Below are 21,629 nucleotides of genomic sequence, written 5' to 3' on the forward strand. Positions count from 1 at the left end.
AGTTCTGTTTGCAAACATGTAGTCTTTTCATCTGTTCTTGACATGGCAAAAAGCTGGTTTAAATTTGAAATTTTAAGAAAAAATCAGAAGACAAAATAATAAATGATTCCTACCAAACCTCCTATAGAAGCATCATTACAGCTTGATTTGTTTACACTAACAGACTAAAAGATCCAACTTGAACCTTTCATCTAAGGGTGTCTACCACTAGAAATCCTGCAAGAACCTTATAATTCCCTTTCTCTGGTAAAAAGTTCCTGAGTACATTCCCTGAGTACACTAAGCCCTTTAATAAACAATGTCCACAGGGCAAAATGAAAAAATAAACCAAATTTAAGCCACATAAAAAACTTCTCATTCCGATTTAAATTACTTCTAACAAATACAATGGCACACCTCCAACATACTTCTTACCTGAGGAGCCACTGGAAGACACTGCATTTGTAAGAAGGTGAGTATGACAACAAATCTGCCGCAGTCTAAGCAGAAGACCCAGGACATCTGCGTAGTGTGCAAGGACAGTTCCTTCATTAAAGTACCTAAAACAGAAACGTGTTACGAGAGAGATCCTCTAAACGACTTCTCTGGAAATCACTTCAAAACAAGAACAAAAGCCAGAAAAGCATACTTTAATTTAATGATACCAAAAGAGATTTTTTAACCACAGAGCACTACAGATGAGCAATGGCTGACAGCTGTAGGAAAAACTGGACAAGATGTTGAGGGATATGACCCACCAAACCACAATCCTTTAAAAGAGATGGCACAGACTCAGGGTGCACACCTGGTGCCCTGAGCTTCTCTGCATACGTTTATACCAAAGAAGGAAGGCAAGCTGCACGAGGAAGTGCAGGAACGCACTCGACACGCACGGGCCCAGTCCTCCACACCTCACAGCTCCAGGTCCTTGAATCTGTTATGTGAGCACCAACAAAGAACCTAGAACAGATGTATATCCCAAAAGTAAACTGAGATATTTCCTGCTGTTCTGGACATGGGTATGAACCTCACATGGACCTGGACTAGCAAATACTAGTTCAGTAAGAATTCAAGATACTTGAATGCTAAGTGATAATTAGCACAGAGCATGGAAGGCAGCAAAAGAAAAGTCACCAGAGAAACACTGCCATAGAACAAACAGAAATTATGACCAAGGATACCGCCATGACTTCATGTCACTCAATAAAACTCTTCTTCCTTAAAAAAGAATCCTAAGGCAACGACAAAGTGCTCTGAAAAGAAGACCTGGTTTCTACCAAAGCCGTGATGGGCCTGACCTTCCTGCAGCTCTCGTGCTGGGAGGATGCCCCACTTGTGCAGTCCTGCTCACTCTAGGCCCTAGCAGCACACACATCACACATGCTTCTGCTGGACCAGACTCCATTCCAACCAGTTCCTCATCTGCTGCAGTCAGTCTCGTCAGTTCCCACTCTCAGATTACCACATTTTGTTCCTTTTGTTGGCAAGTCCTGTTGACCAATTTCTCTATCCACCCTACAGACATCACCCTGTCACTCCCAACACTGTACCTTTTAAAGATAGCTGCAAAGTCAGCAGACCTTCCTCAGCCCCGATCCCACCTTCCTCTGGAGATGGCCAGCCTCACAGGCCACTGCCTGACTCTGGATGCTATTTGCTCCCACTAGGCTTCACTTCTTCTACACACCTGCTGTATTGTACTCTGGAGAATTCTCCTCTGTAGTACACATACATTCTCTTCCCCTTAGAAGCAGTTCAGGAGGTAGAGGCAGGAAGATCACAAGTTCAAAGCAAAAAGCAAGGTGCTAAGCAACTCAGTGAGACCCTGTCTCTCAATAAAATACAAAACAGGGTTGGGGATGTGGCTCAGTAGCCAGTGGCACTGAGTTCAATCCCCAGTACCACCCTCCTCGCTAAAAAAAGCAGTTACCCAAACCCATTAAAAGCTGAACTAACAATCAAGTATCAACCCTACATACCAGTCTCATTTTTTTCTTCCTTTTAAAGATAACCTTAGTGGAATCCAGTTCATCTCTGCAGTCTCCATTTCTTTGTAATCTACTTCCTCATCTGAAAGTTTACCCTGGTAACTCCTGATCACAAGATTAATGGCCCTTTCTGAGTTCTCTACACCATGTGACACCACAGATCACTCCCTCTTTCTTGTACTATAACTTTCTTTTCTTTCTTCATACTTTTATCTTTAACGAACCTACAGTAATTTTTAAAAATCTTAATTCATTTAAACGTGCACATCCTCCTTATAGTTTTGGTCCTTAATGAGTTTAACTATCTCTCTCTCTAGCCATGAATCCATCCTCTTCCAAATGGTTTTTATGTACTACCATGACACAGTCAAAAATAGAAGCTAGGTCTTCTGACAAGCAATTCAAAACTTATGATTTTATGTAGACGAAATTTTTTTCCAGCCTAAAGGAATTACTTACCTGGTAAAATACACTATTATGTCATTCACTTCAACTATAATTTTTAAACAAAAAAAATCCTATAGACCACAGAAGAAAATTATCTTTCAATAAATTTGCAACTTTACTGCTAACATATATTAAAATAACAACAACAACAACAAAAAGACGAAACGTGATTCAGTTAGTGAGAAACAAAGAAAGAAAAGTTTGAACACAGCTCTTTCTCCATACCTTCCAATAGTAGCTTTGCCTTCATTTTTCACAGATTGATAAATCTTTCTCTCTTCATCTGAAAGTGTAATGTGCTGAATAAATACTTTACGTTCTGGTAACTCCAAAACAGGCTTTCCTTTAATTTTGCTTGTCTTTGTTCTTCTAAGTGTGATATTTTTAATTAGGGACTGTAAACGTCTAGTCAAAATAAAAAAAAATAATTAAAAAAACCATTTTTATTTCTACATAGCAAGAAAAAATTTAACTTATTATTATTTTATAACCTTAGTAAAATTTTTTTTAATCCTTATTTGAGGTCTTATCCAATCTGATAATTACAAAACTATTCTACAAGCAGAAAATTATTACAACAAATGCACTGAAATTTTCTCAACTAAATACTAATCAGTTTAATCTTCTTAAATCCTGTCTTTTCTTAAGCTCTTCTCTCCATTTTTGTTCCAGTCATTAATTCTCAATTGTCTCGTCAACTACATCATCAACAGTCAAGACTCAGATTCTTATGCTATAATCACAAGGTGCTTCATTTAATGTTGCAAGAATACAAATATGGGTAAGAGCCAACCTTCTGTGAGCCAAAATAAACATTTTTACTTAATAAGTTAAAAAAATCCTATTTTCTATAATATGAAAATCAACAGTGTTATATGAAAATCTAAAGTGATTTTAATAAATAACAAGTCCCCAAAATAAAAACATGATGTGAAAATTCAGGGGAGAAACACCTTCTTAGTTCCACAATCTTTACAGCTCTCTCTCAGCATCAGAATTAAAGGAGGCACACCACCTCTTTAAGAACTGATGTACACTTCCCCAACAGTGAAATACAAAAACAATTCCTTAACTCGAATTTAAATAGCTGGTTCAAGTGGTCAGTTCTGCCAACTAAGTTAATGGCTTCTGAATCTTTTTCACTCTAACTCATAGTAAGAAACACATTTTACTGCACCTGGAAAACATACACAAACAAATATATTTCTCAAAACAATATTTACCATGTATGATACACTTTGAACTTTTATTTTCTCTTCTACTGTTTCATTTTCTTTTCAATGCTGACTACAACCTTTATAACAATTTCATAACCCACTAATGGTCCCAAATCCTCAGTTTAAAAATCACTGCTCTAAGATAAAAAACTTGAAGCACATTATCCTAGCAAATGGCAAATGGCTGCCACCAAATTGAGTTTTCATTTATGTGTTCAACTTTTATCTGTGTCCACCAGAAACAACTATGGGAAACGTCCTCTCATAAAAAAACTTGTTGAGGTCACTGAATCACATCATCAACAATCATGTATAAGACTATATGAATTATGACAATTTAATGCTTATAGGATCCTGAAGGATACTATTTTTCCTATAACTGTTAAATCTGTTAGTGGGGGCTCCAGTGGCTAAAAGCAACACCCATAGCACAAAGCCCTGCCTTTCCATTCAGTTTGGCTAAAATAGAAAAAAAGCAATTATTGGTGATTAGAAATCTTTTGTCTCCCCAAATAAAAGTCACTATGCTCTAAGAGTCAAAGGGACACAATGTATACACTTTTTAGAAAGGGAAGTCAAGAATCAAATAAAAAGAATAATGAAAGTGGTTCCACTGTCTGTCACTAACACACACATCAGCTATTATGAAGTGACTTACCTAAGTCCTCCTTCATCTCCCATAGTGACGGGACGCTGTATTGTTCTATGCCACCATTCTCTATCAATAAATGGTTTAAGTTTTAAAAAGGACAGAAGAGACCACAAGTCCTTCAAAGAATTCTGGATAGGAGTTCCTAAAAATAAAAAGAAACTGTTATAACTCCTCTTTTTTCTTTTTTGATAGTTCTAGAATCAAACCTGGGACTTCACAATTGCCAGGCAACCACTCTTACCCCTGGATCATACCCCAGTCCCTATTGATGCTTAAGAACATCTGTCCTGTACAACCATATGAAACAGGTGAAAACAGACACTCTGGATGAGGCACACCACTAACAGCTGTGCCTGCAGTCCTTTGTTACACATGTACACATCTCAAAATATGATTTTACTCTAATTTTTAGCTGTCACTTGTCAACATAAGGGGAACAGAAAAATCCAGTAAACTCCACTTTTTCTTCATTGCATACCTAGCTTATTTGGTTTTAAAATAAGTAGCACCAGCAAGAAAAATAAGCAACTAATATAAATTTATATTCCCTTTCTCATCTTCCAGTAAAGGTATCATGAATAGCAAACAGGCTCTAAGATGGACAATAGAAAAGTCAAGATTCTGATTATAGGATTGGAGTGTCTATTCTTCCCTGAGGTTCAAGAATAAGCAGGTTCCATAAATAAACTATGACCCCAAGGGTGTTATAAAATGAGCAATTATGAAGAACAAGTCAAAACACTTGATTAAATTGTTTCTATCATTAATTTTAGAATAGACTTTTTAGTCAATTACAATGTTATAACTTAATAGTTATAACACCAACTTAATAGTTAAAAAGTTTTTTTTCTTTCTTTCTTTTGCAGTATGGAGGATCAAACCTAAGGCCTTCTATTTTAGATGAGCATTCTACCACTTACATCACAGTCCCCAAAATTATTATTATTTTTTAATTTAACACAAGATTCCCACTTTTACCACTTTCACATAGGTGCTAGCTGGAGTAACAAGTGCATCCAAATTGGAAAAGGAGTTAAAAGTGTCACTGTTAACAGAGAATATGGTTTTCTATGTTTAAAAACAAAAAACAAAAACTCCTCTGGCTCAAAAAACAAAACAAATTTGGCAAAGTTGCAGGATACAAAATCAGTAGTAGCATTTCAATATGGCAATAGCAAATTATATGGAAAAAAAATGAAGAAACCCCATTTACAATAGCTATAACCAACCAAGCGACCTAGGAATAAATATAACCAAAGAGGCAAAAGATGTCTACAAGGAGATCTAGGAAACAGTGATAAAATTGAAGAGAACACAAAAATAAAGTGAAAAGCATCCCGTCACAGATTGGAAAAATCAATACTGACAAAATGTCTGTAGCACCCACAGTGATTTACAGATTCAGTGCAATCTGTATCAAAATATCAAAGACATTCTTCAGAATTAGAAAAGGAAAAAAAATTGTAAAATTCACATGGAATCTCCGCCAGGCACAGTGGCACACGCCTGTAATCCCAGCAGCTCAGGACGCTCAGGCAGGAGGATCGCAAGTTCAAAGCCAGCCTCAGTAATGGTGAAGTACTAAGCAACTCAGTGAGACCCTGTCTCTAAATAAAACAAAAAATAGGGGTGGGAATGTGGCTCAGTGGTTGATTGCTCCTGAGTTCAATCCTCAGTTCCAAAAAAGAAAAAAAAATTCACAAGGAATCTCAAACTCTGGAACAGCCAAAGCAATCTTGAGTAAAAAGAATAGAGCAAGCACTATATTACCTGACTTCAACCATCAACTGAAAGTCTGTGAGAATCAAAATAGCATCACACTGGCATAAAAACAGATACACAGGCCAATGGAACAGAACAGAGACCGTGGAAGTAAACCTACAAATCTATCCACATAATTATCAACAAAGGTGCTAAGACCAGGTACAAGAAAAGGACCTTTTCAATAAACAATGCAGAGAAATTTGGATATCTTTATGCAGAAGAATGAAACTAGACCAGATCCTTGTATTCCATCAGTTTCAAAAATCAACTTGAAATGGATTAAAGACTACAGGCAAGACCCAAAACTACTAGAAGAAAACAGGTAAAATGTTTTAGAACACTGGAATGAGCAAATATTCTTTCTTTTTTTGATAAGATCCCAAAAGATCCCCAAAATGCAGGAAACAATTAAAAATCGACAAATAGAATTACATGAAGGTAAAAAGCTTCACGCAACAAAGGAAACAATCGTCAGTGAAGAGGTGACCTATAGAATGGAAAAATTATCTGCCAACTAGGTATGTGACGGGGGTTGCCGTCCAGAATATATAAGGAACTCTGGAAATTAATAGCAAAAGAAAAAATTGTTTTTAAATGATCAATACATCTAAGTAGACATTTCCCAACAGAAGATTCAGAAATAGCCAACAGGTATATGAAAATGATGCTCAACATCATTACTCATAAAAGAAATGCAAGTCAAATCCACAATGAGACACTGCCTCACTCCATTCAGAATGACTTATCGAAAGACAAAAGATAATTCTTGGCAAAGACATGAGGAAAAGAGAGCCCTTGTGCACTGTTAGTGGGAATGCAAATTAATACAGTCATCATGGAACATGGAAAGCAGCATGGAATACAAAGTCATCTCACAGAAGTGTGACCAGAGACTGAGGAGAGGAGCAGGGAGGGAGTAGTAAAAGCTTCCTCAGTGGGTACTAAGGTACAGCTAGAAGAAGTAGGTGGCTACAGACAATATCAACACACTTCAAAAGAACCAAAAGAAAGGACTTTATTTTCACCCAAAGAAAGACAAACAATTAAGGAGATAGTTAGGCTTACCCTGAATAATGACACAACGTGTACATATCTTGAAAAGCCACATAATACCCCATAAATATTTTAATACTTATAGGTCAATTTTAAAAAGAAATCAAAACGGTGTAAGGTAAAAATAAGTCTGATGTCATAATTACCTGTTAATACCCATCTCCTTTCTGCTTCTAAATCGAGTGCAGCTTTTGTCTGCTGAGCATTTGGATTTCGAATGGCATGGCCTTCATCCAGGATCACTCTTAGCCATCTTATGCTATGTAATGGACTGTCCCCTTTAGTCTGAAAGAAATGTGTCATGACAGTTGAAAAACACAGGAATAGGACATAGTACTTCATATAATTTGCTTAATAATATTTGCTCTTTTTCTTTAACATCAACACTGCTTTTAATTCAAGAACTATGCCCGTTAAAGTACTGAACACTCACAAGCTGAGCATTATTAGAGGTAAGAACACTGAAGCCCAAGGTGCCAAGTTTGCTGTCCAAAGAACCACCATTAGGAAGCAGAAGAACCTGCCTTCAAACCCAAGTCTAGTCTAGCTCACTAAAGAATCAAACTGCAGGATACCCTGAACTACTCTGCATCAGATTTACAATGATGATAAACAATTGCCAGTTATAAGAATTCTTTCAATGTAACAACCTTGATTTCTTTTATATAAAGGTAACATTCTTACCCAAAGTCTGAAATTATTTTCCTCCATTTTTTTTAGTATTACTTATTGGTACATAATAATTATACATAACAGTGGAATTCATCATTACATATTCGCACTTGTGCACAATTTAATAATATAATTTGGTCGATTTTACTCCCCAGTACCTCTCCTCTCCTCTTCCCATCTCCTTCCTCTATTCTATTGGTCTCTCTTCTATTTTCATGAGAAGACGGAAATTGTGACTAAAAGGTATTTTAAAAAATGTTTTAACTGAACAATTTGAATTATATATGTTTAAAAAAAAAACTAGATTCCTAAAAGAACTGGGAAACTTATTATCTGCAGCTGCAGAAAAGCTATTTTTTAAACCAAAATATTAATCAAATCATTACAACAGAAAACAATTTTCCAGAATAAAAAAATTTTCATTTATAAACTGCTATATATACTTGTTACAAATCCAAAGTTAAATTTTAACTAAAAACATTCTAAATGAAAAACATTTCTAAATTACTATCTAAACAAAATACAATCTTTCCTTTTTTAACCAAGTTTTTAAAAAATCCTACTATTCTCTACATAGTAGGTATTAGAATAAAAGAGTATACAGTTTGAATTTTAGATTACTTCAGAAACCTGAAGAATGATAACAGTCCTTAAATTCAACCTTAAATCTCTAAATATCAGCACACTTACTCCATAGTCATGAGTTAAAATGTTGTAGGTAGTCAAAACAATATCCTGTTTTGAAAGCAAGGCTGGGTCTCTAATACGATCAGGACCATAATAAACATAAAAATTCAAGTGCACCTCTGATTTTATATGTTGCCCAAATTGGTCCTAGAAGAAAATTAGAAAATATTTTTAATAATGTATTATGTACATAAGAAATACAGTCCTGGCAATAGTGTCACAAATCAAGCTACCACAATGCATAAAATAAATTTTTTTGTAATCTAAACTAACAGGATAATAATGATAACTATTAATTATTATTACATTGTCAGAAAAACTGACACATACAGTAATCCTGGACCTACCAATATAATAAAAAGCTATTCCATTTTAAAGAGAAAAAGTTATCAAGCTTCTTTCAAACAGAAATTAGCATTTTCAAAATTTAATGTTTTAATAAAAATGTTTTTCTATGAATTAGGAGACTCTTAATATCAAGATTAAACATAATAAACCAGCAACTAATATTTCCAAAGGTGTAGGGCAAGATTCAAGCACAGTACCCGTTCTTTCCTTCACTTTACTAGGCCTGCTATTTGCCAAATATTAACCATAACAATGGTGCAGCTGAAAAGGGGAAAAATCTAATGTATGAAATATGATATGTCAAGAGCTTTGTAATGTTGTGAACAACCAATAAAAAAAAATAAAAAATAAATAAAAAAAGAAAAGGGGAAAAATAACAAACTGTCCCTGTCTTGTTTTTTTGTTTTGTTTTTATAAATCATGAAAACAATTGACCTGGAAGATTTTGAGGGAAAAAAAAATTTAGGATTAGGATGTACAACAAAAATAGAAGATGGTCAGGGACAGCGCCTATCACTCACTATTCAGAGTGCGCTCACGCTTTTATTGGGAGGAAGGGCATACTGCAGCAAAGAAAAAGTAATGCGAATGTGTCAGACTCTTGGCGATTATTAAAGCTTTCTGAGTAAATGCAAATCTCATTAAAATGCCTCATAATTTTTTAAAAAATACCACGCTTTAAACGAAAGAAGACAAACTTAACAGGACCCAGAACAAGGGCAAAGAAACAGTGGTTAGAAAGTTAGGTAGTAAGACATTTGTGAGAGCAAAAGAATATCAAACTTCAATGATGACTTTTAATTTGTAAATTATGTTCATCCTATTTATAAAAAGGTTTGGAAATGGGTTACAAAATAAGACACACAAAGAAAGGCAGAAGAACAAAAACAAGCTCAGTGGTCTCCACAAGGAGGTCAAAGAAGCTCTCCCAAAACTTTCCAGAAAAGGTGAGAGTAAACCCCAGACAACTGTGGGCTGAAGAGAGCCTGCAATATGAAACAGAACCTGTTTCCCAGTAAACAGGAAATGTGAAATGATAAAGGTAAAAATATAGAGAATTTTCAAGAAATTTGGTGGCATAGAAATCTAGTACTGAGAAAAAATCCTATATAAGCAACCTGAGTCAGAGGGTGGCAATAAAATAGCACAGTGTATTTCTGAAAGAATTAGATTGAGAATAGAAGAAAATCAACTTTCCTGAAGAAAAAACTACCATTACTCTGTTTCTGGATACTCTGCTGGGTTCCATATGAATACAGAAAATGTCAGGTGTTATGGTTTAGATATGAGGTATCTCCCAAAAGCTCCTGCTAATGCAGGAATACTCAGAGGTAATCAGCCTGTCTTAGTTTAAATGGATGGGTCGTAACCATAGGCAGGTGGGGCGTGGCTGGAGGGGGCTGGTCACACAGGGGGTGTACCCTGAAAGGGTGCACCTTCCCTATGGTCCCTTCACCCTATCCCTTTGCTTCCTGCCCACCATGAGCTGACAGCTTTCCTCTGTTGGGACCTTCCCAGTGATGTGCTGTCTCACATCAAGCCCAGAGCAATGGACTCAGCCATCTACAGACTGAGATCTCTAAAAACACGAGCCCCAAATAAACGTTCCCTTATCTAAGTTGTTCTTGTCAGGTGGTCACAGAAAAGAAAAAGGTACTAAAACATTAAACAACATGTCTAAATATCCAGAATTAATATGTGATAGAAGATGGACTGTCCCTAGGCCTTAATCCTTTAAGTGGATTATTTTCCTTATTTGGAGTGGGGGGAAAGGAAGATCAGTTTTCATGTTCTTTAGAACATTATGTCACTCACTTGGGAGACAGCAAGCAGCTTGCTGAGAGACTGAAAAATTCTAACTCTTTACCTTGAACCCCTATATGCCCAATCATCCCTCATTCCTTTCAAATTTCACATAATCTCAGTAGGAAAGACTTGGGAAGTTTCATTTACTATGTTTATATTACTCAAACTTTGGTTTCCAAATATAAAATTATAAAGAAATACTGATGCTGTGAGTGGTGCACGCCTGCAATCCTAGCAGCTCAGGAGGCTGAGGCAGGGGGATCACGAGTTCAAGGCCAGCCTCAGAAACACAGAGGCAGTAAGCAACTCAAAGAGACGCTGTCTATAAATAAAATACAAAATAGGGCTGGGGATGTGGCTCCGCAGTTGAGTGCCCCTGAGTTCAATCCCCAGTGCCCCCTGCCAAAATAAATAATTAAAAAAATAAAAAGAAATACTGATAACCCAGTTTTAAAATACATCCCTATATACACGCCTTTAAAGAATCATAATTATATTGTTTATGCTTCCATTAATAATGCTATGCCTCACCCTACAACAGCCATTCAAATGTGCGTGTACTGCCCTTCCCAGGAGAAATCACACATCAAAACAAAGTTTTATTAGAGCAAAAAAGAGGAATAGATCACTAAAACTATCTAGTCTTAAGAGGAAAAATGGATGCACTGAGATAAGAAGTATTTCCTTTTTTAAAAAACAAATAAGCCAAAAACTTAAACAGAAAAGCCCTGCCACAGCAAACAAGCCCATAAAGTGAAGGAGAAATCCATTCAGTCAAAACTATCTAGTCCTAAGAGGAAAAATGGATGCACTGAGATAAGGGGTATTTCCTTTTTTAAAAAAAAACAAATAAGCCAAAACTTAAACAGAAAAGCCCTGCCACAGCAGGCAAGCCCATAAAGTGAAGGAGAAATCCTTTCAGTCAACACCAGGCCAAGAAGAAAAAGCCAAGAACAGACACTAGACGATCACTATCTTTCCCAATGCAATTCCGACCACTGGTGGTAAAAGCCCGATAACAACAATGAAGAGTAAGTGAAAGCCCCTGGCAGGACGAACCTGCAGCATGGCAGTGAAGGCGAGCAGAGGAGCACCAGCAGAAGTGAGGTCTGACGAGAGGACAGTGGAGTAGGATGAAGCAGCCCTAGTGTGCTGCGTGGACACCAGTGGGAAGAGAGCAGATTATCAACAGAGGGGGAAAAGGAGAAAAGGCAAAGGCAGAAAAGATGGAAAACAATGTACACACTGAAGTACTGGTCTTAAAAAGAGGTGAAAGACCTCCTCTCAGATAAAAGGAGCAAAGATAGAGAACTGATAACCTCAGAGGCAGCAAGAATGCAGGTTCATATACAGGGGACGCCACACAGTGCTTTCAAAAGACTCAGTATTTCATTACAATGTGAGGTCTTAAGCGCAAATTGGACAGGAAGCAAGCAGCACTTCCCATGTTATGTTTTGGAAAAGAAGCAATCTGTCAGGTGGGCAGGTGGGGGATAAACTCCTCTGGTGAGTAACCTTGAAAGCACAGGCTCAGGAGTCCTAGTATTGGACACAGTACCCAAGTTCCATCATGTTTCCTGGGTGATGTTACTCAAGGTACTTAACCTCTATGTTTCAGTTTGATCACCTGATAAGTGAAAATAATAATTGTGAGGATTAAATAGAAAAATCTATAAAAAGAGCTTAAGAACAATCAAAGCAAAAAGCACCTGTGTTATAAAAATAAGTAACTATGCATGCAATTATCAGAAAAAGAAGTTTTGATAGTCAGTTGGTAAACATGGTGAAATATTAAATTATGTATCCTTTCTATTCAGGGAACAAAAGTGGCAAAGGCAAAAATATAACCAAATCTCACTTTAGCAACTGAAGTTCTTTAGCATAAATCTTCAAAGAAAAATTACTTCAAATCAGCAAACATAATCCCAACTCACCTAACACAAAATGATGAAAAAACATATTTCTAACAGAATACATTTTATAAGACAAATATAAATTACACCACATTTTAAATGAAGACTTCAAAGACTTACAATCCAGTTGCTCAACACAGAAAGTGGGCAGATAATCAGTGTTGTTCTTGGTCTCTCTTCAACATCAGTTTTCTTTGAACCCTCCACTGAAGATGCTCCTGAGGACAAATCATTGACAAAGCCTTTGACTACTTTTATTTTATTTTGGGGGTGGGGGAGACATACATGTCAATAAGGAGGTGGCAATCATCTGCCTCATTAGAAGAGAAATTGAGTAGAATTAAAATGAAGTGGATGAACTTGTGTCTGTAGCCATGAAGAAACAGAAACTAAATTTTACCTTGTCACTTTAAAAACCTAAAACCCCAGAGAATGTTTATCAGAAGAGCCAGCTGGATGTGCCTGGAAGGATACAGAGGCAGCAGTCTGTGACACTGCCGGGTGTGCACAGCCTACACTGCTATTTGCAATGGTTCTACACCAAGCTGGCCCCAAGTGATCTTTACTTTGCTACAACAACTTGTGCATTCCTCCCCCCATTACATAAGGGCAGCCCTCTGTCACCCACAGGATATGGTCAAAATGACTCAGGTGACTTATACTCCAGTGAAGGAAGCGGGCCACAGACTAAGTATGTAACATCAGGCAATGACAATGTGAAGAAAAAATTAAATGTGATGTGAGGACAGAAACTGTGAGCTGGAGGAGGTCTGAGAGGGAGGGTTATAGAGGGTGTTGCTTTTTGGGTGACAATCTCTTAGAAACCTAAGTGAAGCAAGACAGCAAGCTGAGCACATATCCAGGGACACTGGGCTGGACACGAAAGTCCTAATAGCAGTTGATGAAAGCACAGAAATAAGACACATTTGCTGAAATGCCAGTGTATCAAACAGATGAGACCAAGGGGCAGAGACACACACTGCCCCAGATCTCTGTATCCTTAGCTCAATCTCTTTCCATCTCAAATACTTATTCTTAAGCAATGTTTTCAAATGAGCTACAAAATACAAAATTATAATAAAGATCACTAATATTCTTCAATAAAAAGCAAATTTTAATCATAACAAAAGCTAAATGTTTATTATAATTCAATTGAAATCAAATTAAGTAATCACACTTTAAAGCAATTATAAAATTACTCTTTTGTGTCTTCACTAGAGAACTCCCTGTGCTTATTTATGCCTTTGTAAAACAAGCACAGTAGGAAAAAAAACTGAGGAAAATGACATCAGGATATGGCTCTTCCCTTTGCTCTATTTTCTAAACTTCTTTAATATGGTTTAATAACTTTTGTCATTTAATTTTTCCTTGAAAAACAGAAAAAACTGGAAAACTAGCAGATTCACTGACCCCTTTTCAAGGTTTTCTTCTTTGTTGCAGGGCTAGGTGAAGTCAGTGCACATGCAAAGGCTGCATCTTCTTTGACCTTGGAAGATCCTGCTGATGTAAAACCACAGCCAATCAGATACTTTACAGTGACACCTTCCCTGGGCTTTATGAGAGGAAAGAGATCCCATTTTTACAGCATGTTACGAGCATATATTATTGAATAAAAAAACTATCTGGTAACAAAAATTGTCACCTCTGACAATAACTGTGTCTCTCTAGCTCACAGAAGGGATGCAACCACTCATGGTAAGACTACTGCTTCAAAGAACAGTGAGAGGAGGAACAGGCCTACACTCTGGGGTGAAAAAAAGTTTTTCAAGGAAACAGATTTTTGACTCCTAATAACAAGGCCACCAAATTTCCAGATCAGTTCAATGATGATCAGTTTATTTCCAAATGCAATATAATTTCTTAATTCAGTAGGAAAACAATATGATCTGAATTAAAGAAGAATAAAGTAAACAATGTTTTGGAGATGCCAGGCATAGTGGCATCGTATGCAATATGAGCATCTTAGGAGGCTGAGGCAAGAGGATCCAAAGTTGGAGGAGACCAGTCTCAGGAACTTACCAAGACCCTATCTCAAAATAAAAAATAAAAATGACTGAAAAAGTAGCTCAGTGATAGGGCAACTCTGGGGTTAAACTGTCCCCCACGTTGGGGTTGCGCACACACAGGGTTGGGATGTTTTAAGGATAGAGGAAAGAAATAAAGCTATTTATTTTTACATCCTTTAAAGAAGGGAATATTAACAAAAAGGTACTCCCAACTTAACTTTGTGAATTACTATTTATACATAAAAATACAATATCTTATTGAAGTTATTTTTTTAGTAGAAAATTATTTTAAGTTGATCTAAGTATGACCCCTTAGATTTTAATTTGAAACTACTTATTGAATTTTCCTTATTTAATTCATTTAACACATATGAAGTTCTGTGAAGAGTTCAAATGTAAATAGAAGCAAAGTTGAAGATATATTACTCAAAATTCCCAATCTTGGGAAACACAAACCAGTAGGGTTTTACTTTAATAATCATTAAGTGTGGACTATTAGTACTAAGAAGGTACAGGACACACATACCTTTTGCCCGGCTTTTAGTCTCTGACTGTATATTTTTCAGTTTGCCTAAAACAAAACCAAAATAAACATTAAAACGGGCATGCAAGGCTAAAATACAGACACATTACCCAACCCAATCCCCTGCACATTAATTACCTTTGGTTTTCTGAGGCAATTCACTTGCTTCAATTTCCTCTGAATCACTGCTTTCAACGTACTGGACAGTAATTTTTCTTCTAAAATTTAGTATACACAAAGAAAATCAATCCAAAATGGGATATGACACTCTTTTAGTAAATGGAATTCAAATGCTTTTTCATCTGTTTATTTTTTAAATATTTTCAAGAGAAAGATTTTATTTGACTTATAAAAGTCAAATCTGTCAAAAGCATCTGTTTTCATAACCAGATGTACTTATTTATAAAATACATATCATTAATATTAAATTTAAAAAACTAAGTCAAAAAAATAATCATTCTAATAATGAATTCAATATTTTATAGTTCAAATAACACCTTTATGTAAAACTAAAAAAGAAAAGGTCCTTATCAAAGCAACTACTTCAATATAAAGAAATAAGCAACCAAAGGCAAAATGATTCATCATAATGGAAAATTTCCTAAATTTCATATAGAAACATATAATTGGTTAAGTGGCTAGGAACAACGGATCCTGCAGTGAGACCAGCCAGACTCAAATCCTCATTCTGCCAATAGTTTGCTGAGACTTTAAGCAAGCCACCTTATATGTTCCTACGTCACAGTTTTCTCACTTAGCGAGTGGGGGTAATGTGATCCTCCTGGTAGGATCAGAGGTGCCTGCTGCACAGGAGGCACACCCCACACCAGCCACAGGGAGTGCACCACATGCTGCTAAACTCAGTACTGAACTCTACTGCCTTTTACCCGGTACAGTCACTACCAGTACCACGTTAGCTAGGTTCACAGCTCAGATCCACGGACCTGAGATTCAGATAAGAGGAAAACTGACAAGTGCCGGTTCTGGGTTCAGTTCTGATGGGTACCACTGATAGAATCATCACCCATGATGGTTAAGGGACTGCTGTTGGCAGGACTCAGGCACAGCATCACACCTACAGACACCACAGAAAATTGTGCCACAAAAGCCCAGTATGTGCACAGCCTTCAGAGAGTATAAATGAAGTTGTTAAAATTCAAGGTAGATCAGAGGGGTATGATGTATTTTACTAAAATTCTTCCCATATTGTAGCCTAAGTCAGTATAACTACCTAAATGTCTTATTTCCATTATAGTGAACTTAAAAAAAAAATTTGAAATGAGCAAAAGAATGGTTCTGTCAAGTCATTCAATACATAATTCTTTAATGTTCATTCCCTAAATACATTTAAAAAAAAACAAACTATAAATCTAAACAAAAACAAAAAACTCAGGAGCTTGATCTTCATTACTAAGTGAAAGAAATAATAAGTGGCAGAAAGATGAGTGATTATTAACTCACTTCTTCTATAGATCAATATTACTTTTCTTCAATTGTAAAAATGAGAACAGACTAACCAAGTCAGTGATTCTGGCAATAAGAAAGTATCTGAAATAACTATGTAACTGAGATAAAACGGTCATCTTCCTTTCGTATATATAAGAAAAAGAGTTTAAATTAAAACAGCTCATTTAATCAAACCACAAAAAAATTTACCTTTTGGGGCGAGAGCTAGACAATTCTGACATGGAACACTTTTTCTTCTCCTTGATATGTGAAATACTGGGTTCTTCACTACATCTAGATCTTTCTATTTCAAAGAAAAAGTCAAATATACAGATAATTATCCAATTGTCTTAAACCAGCAGTACCACCTCTTAAAATCTTGGTTTTACAATTACTGATTTTCTGTTTTCTCAACATCTTCACTTCTTTCAAATGCCCTGTTTTTTCCATGAAACAGTCAGTTGTAGTTATTCTACATTTTCCCAACCTAGAACCTTCAATTTCTTGGGATGCAATTCTTTCCCAGGAGTCACACAGCCAGTTCCCACACTGGATGAATTCCTCTGTACCATGGAGGCCCAGGCCACCAAAAGCTGTGGTAGGGGAGGGGTTCACAAAACAGAACAGAATCACACACAGCTGCTGTCAATCACTAATCAACTTTCCAGATCCTGGCTGTCACTTTGTTACTTATCAACTCCTTCCTCCACTTCCCACAGCCATTCTCCACAATGACCACACTATACCACATCCTCCTAGATTTATCTCCTTGTATACCTAGACCACCTCGTTCCCTTTACAAGGAAAAGCAGATGCCATCGCCTAAGTCCCAATTCTCCTGCCTTTTTTTAATGGCCTTCCTCTTCTACTTATTCCCACCTGACTACTTTATTTCTAATGTCAGCTCATCCAACTGTTCTCTCATGCCCATCTCCTTCCTCAAGCCTACTAAGCTTTTTCTTAGTTATATCCAAAAATCTTCCAGCCTACAGATTTCTTTCCTACCACCACAAAACAAAACCCTACCTGCAGCTTTGTTCACTCTAAAAAAGATTTTCCTATTTAATTTTCCTATCCCCAATAGCACAGTTACTTCCAAATAATCCTCTTATGATTCTTACCTAAAATACGTTCCGTCTTACTCTGCTTTAACCAACCTTCAGAAATTGACTTTGTGAAGTCATATCACTACTAAATCCATATATCTCTTTTCTTTTCTCCTTGGACTTCAGAATGTGGCTCTAACCTATCTTTCTAGCTTAATCTGCTGTTATTCTTGCACAATGCATTATAAATAACATGAAAACACTGAGGTCCCAAAACAAAACATATTCTTTATTTTTTTCTTAAACTGTCCTTTCATGAAATTATTTTTCTTCATCCAAAAATGTTCTTCCTAGCTTTTTGCCTATTGTATAATCACCAAATCACTTCTGTAATAAAACTTTTCCTGACAGCCAATTCCTGTGAGGTCTTTCAGAAAGAGATCCTAAATTTTTGTATATTAAAGAAGAAATTGCAATTTATTAGCTGGAAAAATGTAAATCAAATTATCAGGTCATAGCTGAAATTAACGCTTACCTTTGCCTTGCCCATCTGCCTTTTCAGTGGAACTGTTTCCTCCAAGTTTCTCAGACTCATCTTTAACATTACATTCCTTACATTCCTGGGTGAAAAGGCATATTTCTTTAATGGTACTAACAGTTTTGTTTATTTTGGGTACACAGGACTGAACCCACTGAGCCACATCCCTAGCCCTTGTTATTTTATTTATTTATTTTTTTAATTTTGAGACAGGGTCTTGCTAAGTTGCTTAGGACTTTGCTAAGTTTCTGAGGCTGGTCTCAATCCTCCTGCCTTAGCCTCTGAGCCACTGGGGTTACAGGAGTGTGTCACTGCACTAGGTCTATTATCAGTTTTAAACAAATTTAAAGATCCTGTCTTGTACTGCTTTACTTTCTTAAACTGTCCTTTCATTACTTTTTCTCTTGAAATCTGGAGCAGACAGATGCAGCAGTGCAGGTCCCAGAGAGCCCTCCACTTTACTCTATCAGAAATTTCCAGCCATCCATGATTCTCTCATTTTCTCTTCAGGTGTATCCTCTCTTGTTTCAAGATGCATCAATGTATACATGAATTTAAAATAATCCTATAAAAGTAGAATTTTGAGCACTTCATAAAATCATTAAATTTTACTAAAAATGTGGTTGGAACGAGGCACGGTGGTACATGCCTGCAATCCCAGTGGCCAAGGAGGCTAAGGCAGGAGGATCACAAGTTCAAACCCTTCAGAAGGGTTTGAACTAAGGTTCACAAGCCTCAGCAAAAGGGAGACTCTAAGCAACTCAGTGAGAACCTGTCTCTAAATAATTAAACACAGAAGAGGAATGGGGATGTGGCTCAGTGGTCAACTGCCCCCAGAGTTCAATCCTCAGTACCAAAAAAAAAAAAAAAAAATGTGGTTGGAGCTGGGGAATAGCTTAGCAGAGCACTTGCTAGGACATGAGACCCTGGGTTTAAAACATTGGGGTGGGGGTGGGGGTGGGAGGTTGGTTGAGAAGAACCATCCCCTTCTAATAGTACCAATCTAAACCATTTTTAGAGCTACAGTAACTGTAAGAGTTAATAGTTAACTTTTCTTTTACTCTCCCTTCCTCCAACCCTCCCTCATTCAATTTATTTTTTATAGTACTAGGGATTAAACCCCAGGCCTTCCTTGCACATGCTACGCGAGCAGGAAAGCACTCTACCACTGAGCCAAAACCCCAGCTCTTTCCATTTTATTTTGACAGGGTCTCACTAAATTGCCCAAGCTGGCCTTAAATGTGTGATCTTCCTGCCTCAGCCTCTGAAGTGGCTGGGATTATAGGTATATGCCACTATGCCCGGTTTCGATGGTTATTTTTAATTCATTAGCTCCAAGAAAATGTCAAAATGCTTTTTGTCAATTTTTCCATCAGGTCTTCAATCACTAGACTAGTGCAACCATTGAATTAAAAGTATACAAAATTGGAGCTGGGGATGTGGCTCAAGCAGTAACACGCTCGCCTGGCATGCGTGGGGCACTGGGTTCAATCCTCAGCACCACAGAAAATAAAATAAAGTTGTTTGTGTCCACCGAAAACTGAAAAATAAATATTAAAAATTCTCTCTCTCTCTTTAAAAAAAAAAAGTATACAAAATTACTACCCCCAAATTTATATACACATAAAGGTTGTCATTTACATTATTCATTATATTAAGTGATTCTGCACAACAAGCACAATCTTCAGAGTTCAAAGATATATGAATGGTCAACAAATATATGAAAAAATTTTCAACATCTCTATCAGAGAAATGCAAAGTCTACACTGAAATTTCACCTCATTCCAATCAGAATGGCAATTATCAAGAATACAAATAATAGATGTTGGCAAGGATGTGGGGAAAGGGTATACTCATACATTGTTGGTGGGATTGTAAATTAGTACAACCACTCTGGAAAGCAATATGGAGGTTCCTCAAAATTCACTGTTGTATTCTTAAGGGCAACTGGTAACATATACCAAGAGCCTAAGTGTAAATAATCTTTGATCTCATTAGTAATTTCTAATAATATAACATCTTTCCTCTCCGAAAAAAACTAGGATTGGAACTATCATTTGACCCAGTTATCCCACTCCTTGGTATATAACCAAAGGAGTTCAAATCAGCATGCTATAGTGACTCGTAGCCACATCAATGTTTATAGTAGCACAATTTACAATAGCTAAGCTATGGAACCAACCTAAATGCCCTTCGACAGATGAATGGATAAATAAAACATGGTGTATATACACAATGGACTATTACTCAGACTATCATGCTAAGTGAAATAAGCCAGTCCCAAAAAATAAGAGGCTGAATATTCTCTCTATATAGATGCTAACCCTGAACAAGGTGGTACGAGAACAGAAGTTCAGTGGGTTAAAAATCACATTTTCAGTTTCTATTTCAAATAAGTATTTTTAAAATGAAGATCCTTCAACCATAGTACAACAACTTAAATGCACTGCTAATCTTCAGGAAAAATAAGGGAAGTCTTTGGTGATAACTGATAATTTCTCAATTTATAATGCAGAATGAAGCTATAACTAGTCATATATGCTTCTACCAATTTTGTAACCCTAGAACTTTCACTTTAGTGACATAAATCATTGGACTATCCACAGTAGGGCACTGAACCTTAACTCCTAGCAGGTTTACCTCTCAATAAAAGCAAAAAGGAAGGCAATGTGACTAGGCGGGAACTGGCAGCACACAGCTGTGAGCAAGCCACAGGAGACTGAGTAGCAGCCTCTGAAAATTAAAACATGAGGAAAGGAACAGCTGGATTCAGAGACAGCTTCTTTGCACACATCTTTTGCCCTAGCCTACTTTCAGGTATAAACAAAGAATAATGGTTTTTCCTTCCTTGTAACACTTATTTTTCTCTTTTAACTAATTTTTAACTCTTTGTAATCACATTTATTTTTCCAATAATTTTTATGAACATAAATATATTTGTGTATATATTTTATAAACATAACGCACAGACAATAAGTATGAAGAAAAACCACCCATAGGACAAATTATTATCATCAACATTTTGGTACCCCCAGTGTACGTAAGAACTTTTATGACATATTTAAGTATTAGGAAGAGGAGAATTGACCTCTACACACAGATCTGTACCTGGCGTTAGCATTTACAGATCCTGAGTTTAATCCCCCACTTAGCAAAACAATAAGAGCAAACAAACATGAAAGTAAGTATTCACAACTTGGAATACAGCTGCATAGCATTAAGTTTTATCGCTATATCATAATTTAACGGTTACCAATGAAGAGACGTTCAAATTGTCTACTTAAAAAAATATTTTTTAAGATGTTGATGGACCTTTATTTCATTTTATTCATTTATTTATATGCAGGGCTGAGAACTGAACCCAGTGCCTCACACATGCTAGGCAAGTGCTCCACCATTGAGCCATAACTCCAGCCCCCTCAAATTGTCTATTTTTAAAATAACATTGAAGAAATAATTTGTACTACTATCTTTGGAAAAAAAATGGGTTGTTGAGAACTTCCTTAAGTAGATTATTAAAAATTACTGATGAGGTCTAAGATTA

General features: G+C 36.5%; 1 protein-coding gene across 6 annotated transcripts in view; it reads right to left on the minus strand.

The window, feature by feature from the left end:
- Positions 1-21,629, minus strand: part of Hltf (helicase like transcription factor) — a 48,326-nt gene that overhangs the window by 11,084 nt on the left and 15,613 nt on the right. For 4 of the 6 annotated variants that reach the window (XM_078043481.1, XM_040269933.2, XM_013358810.4 and 1 more), the window contains exons 9-19: positions 18,083-18,167; positions 16,712-16,805; positions 15,194-15,273; positions 15,059-15,103; positions 13,937-14,026; positions 12,647-12,744; positions 8,463-8,606; positions 7,247-7,385; positions 4,290-4,425; positions 2,640-2,819; positions 415-539 (exon numbers count right to left, since the gene is read on the minus strand). In XM_078043481.1, coding sequence (XP_077899607.1) covers positions 415-539; positions 2,640-2,819; positions 4,290-4,425; positions 7,247-7,385; positions 8,463-8,606; positions 12,647-12,744; positions 13,937-14,026; positions 15,059-15,103; positions 15,194-15,273; positions 16,712-16,805; positions 18,083-18,167 — 1,216 coding nt within the window. The remainder of the gene's footprint in view (positions 1-414; positions 540-2,639; positions 2,820-4,289; positions 4,426-7,246; positions 7,386-8,462; positions 8,607-12,646; positions 12,745-13,936; positions 14,027-15,058; positions 15,104-15,193; positions 15,274-16,711; positions 16,806-18,082; positions 18,168-21,629) is intronic. The other 2 variants (XM_078043482.1, XM_078043480.1) reach the window with 1 other exon arrangement.

Source organism: Ictidomys tridecemlineatus, chromosome 3 (genome assembly GCF_052094955.1).
Source record: "Ictidomys tridecemlineatus isolate mIctTri1 chromosome 3, mIctTri1.hap1, whole genome shotgun sequence".
Lineage (NCBI taxonomy): Eukaryota > Metazoa > Chordata > Mammalia > Rodentia > Sciuridae > Ictidomys > Ictidomys tridecemlineatus.